Raw genomic sequence first — 9,858 nt, 5'->3', positions numbered from 1 at the left:
GCAAGCTAATTGCAATTGAAGAGCACAGTGTTGCTAAACCCAGGGTTTTCCTAAGAGAGCCTTGAAGCCCAAAGTACCTTAGCTTCCATTGGCTTGTGTTTGTATGTGCTTCAGAGAAAATTTAATCAAGAGAAGAACTGCCCCTCATCTCTGTCCCCATTAATTTAATGCGAGAATCCATCATTTTAACAGAAACTTTATTTGTGCATGGGGAAAGCTTTGCCTTTCATAACAGCGAGATCAGTGAAGGGGAGAAGTTGTCAAAGCCAATGGTGAAGGATGAACTGCTTGCAGAGCTTACTTCTGGGCTGATGTTTTTCTTCTATTCAGTGTCTTCCTCCCTTTCCACCCATGGCTAAGGACAAATACGGAGAAACAATTGTGAGAACAATATAAAGCAAAGTTGCAGCACAGGAAAACATGTAGACTGTACAAGCATTGGCTACAAACGTTCCCAGGTCAGAAATCAAAGGTCTGTGTCATTATTTGAAGGACACTTTTTGCAATAAAGGACTTCAATCCTGTCTCCAATTCTCTTCCTAACCCCACAGGATCCTACTAACACAATTAGCATCCTTACTGATGCATTCAGGTATAGACTAGGCTCTCTCATAATTTGGTTTGTTTTATCTAGGTGTGGGTTGCATTAACCTGGCGGAGTGATGGGATTTCTGTTCTCTGCTTTGAGCTGGTAAGTGCAGGCAGATTCCTCTGGTTTTGACAAAATGAATTCCTTTAAAGGAAAGAAAGCTAAGCTGTTCTAAAAGGCCACAAGTAGACTAATGATTCCTGTCTGTCAGTCTGATAACTCCATTCTCACGCTTCACTGTTTTTTCCTACTACACCTGCTTTATATGTTCAAGTGTGGAGCTCTTGGTTTGATCCTGAATTCGTGACTGAAGAAGAATTATTGAACTTCCGCTGTGGTGCTGATGAAAGCATAACCTAAAAGTCCATTGGGCTTTTTTTTTCTGTCACTGTGCTTCAGATTTCTGTCTCTGCTGTCCACTCATACCTTTGCAATTCTGTGGCATAGTTATCTCCAATAATTCCCCAGTTTTCTCTTCCCACCAAGTTTAAAGAAACAAACAGTAGAAATTTGGCTTCAAGTACAAAGCAGCCACTTCTGTAACTTGCATCCTTTCATCTGGTAAATGTACAGTAAATGAGCTGAAATATTGTTGACTGTTCAGAAATCATTTGTTAATTCATCTTATCAAGGGAACTCTCACTTACAGATGGACTGGACAGTGGAAGTTGTGCCACCTCTGGGAACTCCACCTCCGTAAGATGTGGCCTCCTTGGACATCATGCTGGAGGCCTTGGATCCGCCAGAGATCCCACTGCTGGTAAAACCTGATGAATGGGTTGTGCCCTTGGCACCTAGAACAGTTATAAAGGAGACGTTACTGGCAAAAAAAGGAAGGAACTTTCCAGGTCAATTGTGAACTACTTAAAACTACTAATTTAAAACTGTGTTTTAAAAAAATTCAGGGCTAGCAAATGTATCAAAAGACAAGGTGACTGCTGATTACTTGACTTGTTCTGTCAGTATGCTGCTTTTTAGCTGCCGCCTTGGGGAAAGGATATTATCAGTGCTGCTGTGGATGCTCCCAGAACACAAAGAACATCTATGGCTCTTGCACAGACTGTTTTTGATAAGCAAAATTGGATCTCCAAAATTGTTTCAGCGCTATTTGCCTCTGCTGAAACTGCACTTTTCTGTGGAACTGCCTGAAGACTGTGGAACAAACTTCTGTAGAAACTAGAAATTGTTGCACTTTCTGTCCAGGTGAGGAACAGGTTCCTTTCACTTCACTTTCCCTTACACAAGCCCGTAATAGACACCTGTAAAATTCAAGTACCACAAGTTGTGGTAGCCAGTGGCCAGTTTATATGTATATCTTCAACTCAGTCTAAATAAGCCCTCAGCAAAACACTCCATTGCAAACTCTTCTTCTCCTGGGAGAGGAGTAAAGCATTAGTGACGACAAATGTTACTGATAATGCTTAAAGCATTCCTGGAGGATGCTCAAATATTTTGGTGATGAGCTTGTTATAACATCTTCTGTAAAGTGATACTGAACAATACTCATGTCCCACTGCAGAATCAGCCGCTCCTTCGAGCGTGTTTGTTCTGGGGGGAGGAAGGGTTACAGTCTGAATGAAAAGGTTAAGAAGATGTGTTTGGAGAGATTTCAGTGAGCACCTGCGGAAATGAAATCAGGCCCTTTTAGCTCTCAATCAGGCAAAGAATGTGTGGCAAGCTCTCCTGCTGCAGGGAGCCAAAGCTCACACCTGTCTTGGCAATGTTACAGAGCTAGCATTTTCCACATGGATAACAGCTCTTTTGGAGTATCTCCTGTCGGCATGGCTAAGGTTTCCTTGAGTCATGCAGACTTCTCTTCACCAAAATGGTGGTTTTCATAAAAGTCCATCGTTAACACAGAGGTTGCAAGATTTTGCTTCTGTTTCTTATAAAAATTCTCAGCACACAGACAGATAGAACTGACAGCTTCATGCTCTCTGTAGGGCATCTCCACTGAAGAGTTTGCCACTGGTTATGAGTGTACTGAGGTCAGCTGTACCACCGTGATCTGTAACAGAAGGCAGCTGTCTAACATATGACTAGAGTGAGCCACTTGCATCTCCTGCATACCAGGATTTCTGCTGCTAAGGCAGCATGGTGCCTGAGAGCAGCTCTCCTCTTTTCACTCTCTCTGTCCCCCTCCTCTCCCGACTTTCTCTCATATTCTGTCCCTCGGCTGCTACTATCCCCTAAGCTCTTTCCTGCTGAATATTCAATAAACACTGTATTTAGCAACCTAAACTCACTGATCGAATCATACAAAGTAAAAATTAAAAAATGCCTCACAGGAGTCACATGCAGTATGTCTCTGAATGACCCTTCTGTCACTTATTCCCTCACTGTCTAGAGAGTCTCACTCTATGAATAATATTGGCAGCAATGTAAATCACATCTTAAAAAAAAATCCAACTTATTTCCTCTCAGTCAAGCTTAACACATTTTTTGCTATTAAGAGATGCCCTGAATCTGAACCCTGGCCAGCTCATCTGGTCAACCACCCATTTTATGGCTGGAGAAGTCATGTTCAGCTCCATCCTTCAGATTTCTACCTGCTGATTATGGAAGTAGTAGACCAGTGGTAGGCCAATATGTCAGAGATGCCCACCTATAATCAGCCTGCTGGTTGGCATACCTTTGAAACATGGGACATGTGGGTCCAAGACCCTGAAGCCAGAAAGGGTTTTGGAGCCTCTATCCAAGGTCAGAGAGCTAATTACTGTGCTGCTGGGTAAAGTGTGATTGCATGGGGCACTCTGTTCTGTGCAGTCATGCCTGCTCAGAGGATGCCTGCTGAATCAGGTCACACAGGCAGGTCTGGCAGGGAGAATACCTTGTGCACAGATCCCACGGGATCTGGGGTTAAACAAGTGCCATGCTGCTAGGATTCATCTGGTCAGGGACTGCTCCATGCAAGCAGCAAAACAGCAAACATCTGCAGGGTTAGCTCATGTGAAAGGCAGCTATGCCTCATTTTAGTACTTAGATAGGGGCTGTCAAGGATGTGTATACATTCCCTTCATGAATTCCCCTCTTGGACTGCAACTAATTCCTGTCCTCTACAGAGTTTGCATAAGGTTTTAGATCTTCCTGTATGGATGAATGTGAGTAAAGAGCAAAGGAAATCTGGTAATTTATATTAAATATAGGTACACAGATCACGTCCTTGTATAAGTGCATCATTGCTTGTTGCTACCATGACTCTTCGTATTATTGATGATTCCTGGCAGAATGGAGAGATAGCACAAACTTCAAATAAACACTGTCCAAAATCTCATGAATACCATGTATGTATGTGTTCATTCATGCATAGTCTGTACATACACAGAAAACACCCTCAATAATATCCCACTCACAGCACACAGTTAAACAGAGGAATTTTTTTTCTTCAGTGCAATACAGGTATGTAGGAGAGAAGAGATTATTTGGCAAGCTTTATTTTCAAGGAGAATAAATTGTCTATTTGTAATCCTATGCACTGAACCACAAAACCACACACACACACACACAGAATTGCTCATACCCATTCCCTGGAGAGTAGAAGTGGGGCCTCCAGAAGGCACACCTCCCCCAGAGGATCTCGCTTCATGGGACATCATTGATGAAGCAAGGGATCCTGCTGCGATCCCAGAAGAAGTGAATCCAGCGTTGTGGACGTTCTGGTCAGACATGGTGCTGTCTACTGGTGAGAATTCCAGTGGAGCACTCAGGGAGTGCTCAATCCATCCTTTTATACACTCTCCAGCTGACAGTGAAGAAATGAAACTGCTGCCAAGATAAGGAAGAATAGAAACTGAAACTTATCCTCAGCCAGGAAATGAAACTGAACTTTGTCAATAGGCTTTTTTATTGCTGTTGTCATGTTGGAATTTAGGCAAACCAAGTAATTTCCCTTTATGATACTAAAATCATGAGAGCATGTGTGGCACCTGATGTGGCTGAAAGCTTTGCTTCTTCACTCTTTTCCATTGCACCCTATTGAATTGCACCTGTAGAAGATACTGCCTTGTTTTAAGAATTCATACAACTCTGAGTAAAGACAAGAGACAAAAATGCAGTAAAGTGGTGGCATGCAGAGACTTCAGATGGGCTGGTTATTGTACACAGAATTCAGCTGTGGTACAACTACCCCTGAAAACACAGAGCTGGAAATCAGAACCCAACAAACAATGGATGGTTGGAATTAATTTCTATATGGAAGGAACTGTGAGAGGACCTTGTGTAGTATGAGCAGATTGACACAGATGTTTTGTTCTTCCTCACACAAGTCCCACTAAAGCAGAGCCTCTGTCTTTATTGAACAGGCCTTTGCAAATGGCACACATGCCTTTACCACAGCTTGTCTTAGCCAGGAGTTTAAATAAGGCTCATTAAAAATCCATGGACTTGCCTAAGGTAAAGAAGAATATTTGATTAGGTCACACTACCACAGGAATGGCTCTCAAAGAGGAAATATACAGAATAAAACTATAGCATTTTCACAATAGTGTAATATCTATGTCTTGTACAGGTGGGTTATAGAACAAAGGATATGAAATATGTTCCTCTCTTCTTATATGTGCTATTTATCTGACCAGTGGAATATCTGGCCCATGTACCCCTAAGCAGCAGTGATCTTTTAACTCTTTTCTTTCATTCAACTTTTCTTTAGTTCATATATGCTAGTTTTCTTTAATCCAAATGTCAGTTATTATGTATCTTTAACTCCATAATTTCTCAGGTTCCTCATTTATCATTTTGAATTACTTAATGTTATAAAATATCTAAAGTTGAGGCTTAAATGCAGATAAATTTTATGTAAGAATAGGACAATGAATGCTAGAGGTCTTCTTCAAAGTCACAAAAACCCCAGAAATTTCACTTTCTTTGTACATACTGCTACAGATTCTTCCTTCAAAAATGGTAAAATGTTTCAGTTCTTTGTTAATACAATTTATTTAATATTCCATACAGCCCATTAGGAAATAATGGTAAAGTCTGACAAAGCCATGGAAAATCAAGGCCTTACAAGCTGCAGAAACTCTAAAAGAGGTGACATTTTACTCAGTCCTAAAACTCAAAACATAATGGATACACACAAAAAATAACTAAAAATTTTAACTAAAAATAATAAAACTAGATATAATAAAAGTTTTATTGCAAGAAAAGTGCCTCAAGGCAATTCAGATCGGCAGAGACACCAGAAAATAAGCAGGAAAAGAAGAAATTACTAGAAGTCTCCTAAAAATAGGATGAAGAAACACAGTGTAATAAGGAAAGGGAAGCCACTGGAAGGATTCAAGGGAAGCCTTGGACTTGCCACTACCAACTTGCCCACTGATTTGGACTGTTGGTTCAATCTTTCTATCATCTCTGGATCTGCTGTGCTCAGCTCCCTCGGTGGGACAGCGCCTTGCTGTGCCCTGGCAATGTGTGACATTGACATCACAGCCTCCAATTTAGAGAGACTCAGTGTCACTGCTGAAGTGGCATTGGGAACAAGGACACAGTTATTGAGCCTGCACCTTCCAGGGGTCCTCCCTCTCCGTTAATTCTTCCAGAAAGAGGTGCTTCTCCTTTCACTCCACAGCTTTGTGTGAGACATTTCCTAAATGGTTCTCTACTTTTACATATATATATTTTATATATATATATATTTGTGTGTGTGTGTGCTTTGTTTTACTGGCATTTGTAGTTAGAAAGGATAACTTCCAGGATGTTAGGCAAGTGTAGTTAAAGTTCAGCTGTGTTTTCAAGGAGACTGCACAGTAGCAGTCAGGTAGTTTTTCTGGATTGTTTGCCAAAATCCAAGCAGCGATAATTTAAGAGCTAAATGGATGCAACTTTTAGTTAAAGTATGGAAAGAAAAAAAAACGAACTAATTTTTATTGTACCTGTGAGAATATCTGGGTAAGTTAGTTTCCCTGTACCAGAAACTAAAAATCTTAGAGGAGGTGGGTGGTGTGAGCTGACCTGAAAACATTCCGTGGCACTCCTAAGCCTGAGAGAACAGAGAGTCAAAGCCATGAATACCAAGAGTATGACTGCCCTTGTTTTCAGTGTCACTACAATTTCAGTAGCCTTAGGTGCTGAAGCACTTAAACACAGAACTGACAGTTTAACTCTCTGAGTTTCAACTTCAAATGAAACCCTTCGGTGTCAAAAATCCTCTTTGAAAGGAATTGGAAAGCCAGAGGCTTGGTTGGAAGTAGTTTGAAAATTTGAGTGGTGGACATTCTTCTCTTCTTAAATTAAAAAGGAAAAAAAAAAAAAAGAAAAAAAGGAAAATTAGGCTAAGCTGAAAACATCAAACAAACCAATGCGATCAGATGTGCAGGCAACTCTTCTATATTTTGCTTGGAAGGACCTTAATCACTTGTGTCTGTGCATATAAACTGCTGTGTCTCTTTGGTATGTTTTCCTTGCAGTCCCCACTAGCGTGCCACTTAGAAATATTTACTTCATAGTGAAGCTGGGCAGCTGACCAGAGACATTAATCTCTGCTTTTGGTAGTCACCTTTTTTATTTCAATAACATGTTCATTGAAGTCACTTTTTCATAAACATTTTCCCATAAACCTCTGTTTCAAAAGAGATTATTCAAACAGCTTTTAAACAATTAATCTTTTGAAGGGTCTAATTGAAGGATATAAACCTGTAGAGAATCTGACTGAACCAAAGATCTTCAGCATCCAAGATTATCTATCTGTCACCCTCTGACCTATTTCCTTTACACTACTTTTTAATTTTTGTAGCAATTATAGTGTATATGGATAATACCTATTAGCATATTTATGGTCATTGCTTCATATTTATTGTCTGCACAACTCATTAATCTTCATCCAGTGTGTGAGGCTGACAGCTCAATCTATTTTGCAATCTCTGGGCAGCAGCCATATCCAAAAAGCTTTTGTTTCCCTGTAAATAAACTGTGTTCAGGACCAGAGGACAATGGTACATCATGCAGTGATTGACACAAGCCATGGCTGCTAATCAAAAGTAGATTTTATTACCAGCTGAGTCAAGTGCATTATGGGGCCATTGTTCTAGTGCTGTCAGGGCAAGAGCATACGTAGTCCGTCACCTTCTCAAGATGGGTTGATTGTTCTCCAAGATTAGACAGAGTTGCCTTATTATCCGTCCCAGACAACAAGGCATCTCACCCAAACAGACGCCTTTACAGAAACTGCCTGTACATTGAATTGATTTGAATTGCTAATGCATAATCTGTCCAGCACAGATGTGCAATGAATATTTGGATGTTGTTTTGCATGTCAGTTGAGAAGACTGAATGATGAGGTGATGATCGTTCAGTGATGGGTACTGGACATTTGCCAACAATTGAGTTTGAGCACTTTCCCTGACAGTAATCAGATCAGCTTCCAAAACGTCTTTTCTTCAATTCACTGACAATTTATGTTAGAAGATAATGCAACTCTCTCACAGTTAACACAGTTGGCAGCAATTTGCATTTTTTTTCGTATAATTAAATTTTTCATTTCACCCAAGAAGAAATACATAGAAGCCGCCTATAACTGATACAGATATTCCAAGATGCTTCCAAAGTAACTCCACTAGAATAAGGGGCCATCTAGATAGGTCAAAAATGGCAAATCTCTTCACAATACAGGTAGCACTAGTTTTATTAGTTATAAAGCCACATTTGCTGTGAAAAAATAGGGATCTTGCTATCAAGCCATATTAGGTAAAGTCTCCCAAAAAAAGTTAATGAAATTGCATTTAACATATGACCATCGTCATGCTTAGGGTAGGTCAGCAAACACAATTATCTGATTTAAAAATTTCCAGTGTCTGTGAGGATTGATATAGTGTAAAATAAGAACAGAAAAGAACCCCAAAAGACTGATATTATGATATCAAGGGACTGATACGAGCTCACACAGTGACATCACATGATTCATGTGAATGAAAGACATCTGTATGTAGTCATAATCACAGAATCACACAGAAATTTAGGTTGGAAGGAAGCTCTGGAGATCATCCAGTTCAGCCAGGGAATTATCCTGTTACTTGCTCAGAGACACACTTGGTTGAGTTCTAAGTATCTCCACAGATGGTGATTACACATCTTCTCTGTGGAACTTGGTCCATTATGTGACTATCACTAAAGTGATTTTTTATTCCTGTATATCTAGTCAGAATTCTGCAAATTATGTCGTTGTTGTTGTCCTTTATCTGTGCACCTCCAAGGAGATGCTCCATCTTCTTCATATTCCTCCTTATTAAAACCCTACCTTTAGGATGTAAGTAGCTAAAAAGCTATTGTTAGCTTACAAAATCAGAGGATTGTAGGGCCACTTCTCTGATACCTAAGAAATTTATCTTCTAACTTAATTTAGGTATGTGTCTAGTGAATCTCTAATCATATAATGAATCAATTTTCCTCAGAAATAAATAATAATGTTTCTCAAGAACTTCTGGATCTCTTTTTAGAATATATTAATTATTGCATGGTCTTTATCTGTCTTTCAAAGGTAGAGATGAGTACTCATGAGTGTGTAACAGAGTAAAGAATCACTTCCTTTAACTTGCCAGTCTTTCTACTAGCCAAATTTACTATAGCTAGGGAAAGACTGGGAAGTGATTGACCCAGAAGTTTTATAGCCAAGGTCAAAAAGACGTTTACAGGTAAGTCATACAATATTTTCATATGTCATCCTTTTTCAGGATTAGGTTATGTGTGTGTCATTTGGATTTTTATTATCATTTTCATCTGCTGAAAGCAAGACACCATCATCTCTGCATTACAGATGAAACAAATCACAAAGTTGCACTGGTGGCTTTTTGGGAGAAGAAAATTCCAGCTTTGGAAGTTTTAATTTTGTGTGCTATTAGAAGGAGAACTACAGACGTGTAACATCTATATGCACTGCATACTTATATCAGCTGAAATTCCACAGAATTTCCAGCTAGAAATCCAGAAAAAAGCCTTTAATAAGTATCCTGAGAAGATTAAGTTTAGACCTTAAATGGAGTTAGGTGGCAAAAATCTTATTAATGTCCACTTTGCTCATGCAAATTCCAGCCTGTTCTCCTCAAAGCTCCCTCTGACAGGATCGTACCCCACAGTGGCACCTCTGCTTTTGACCTTAATATTATGTTGGAGAGCATAGTCACTCTTGATGTTGTAGTTTATGCCAGGACTTTACTCCATAGTCCAAGCATATGAAATGAGACCCTGCTCAAAACAGACTCTGCAAAAGAGGGAGTAGCTCTGCCTTGCATGCTCAAGCTCAGAGGATTCACCCAGATCAGGACTCGGCCCTTCAAGAG

The 9,858-nt window shown here is 39.9% G+C and overlaps 1 protein-coding gene across 1 annotated transcript; it reads right to left on the bottom strand.

The window, feature by feature from the left end:
- Positions 1-224: 224 nt before the first annotated feature.
- Positions 225-4,257, bottom strand: LOC309580931 (uncharacterized protein; the record flags this gene model as incomplete). The annotated part of the gene is made up of 3 exons (XM_082295228.1): positions 225-355; positions 1,237-1,383; positions 4,110-4,257. The coding sequence occupies 3 exons, from the start codon at positions 4,255-4,257 to the stop codon at positions 327-329; spliced, it is 324 nt and encodes a 107-aa protein (XP_082151354.1). The 3' UTR covers positions 225-326.
- Positions 4,258-9,858: the final 5,601 nt, after the last annotated feature.

This window comes from Coloeus monedula (genome assembly GCF_965178545.1).
Source record: "Coloeus monedula genome assembly, chromosome: 1".
NCBI classification, from domain to species: domain Eukaryota; kingdom Metazoa; phylum Chordata; class Aves; order Passeriformes; family Corvidae; genus Coloeus; species Coloeus monedula.
The sequence above is the reverse complement of the archived record's forward strand: the minus strand, read 5'-3'. Positions and strand labels throughout refer to the sequence as shown.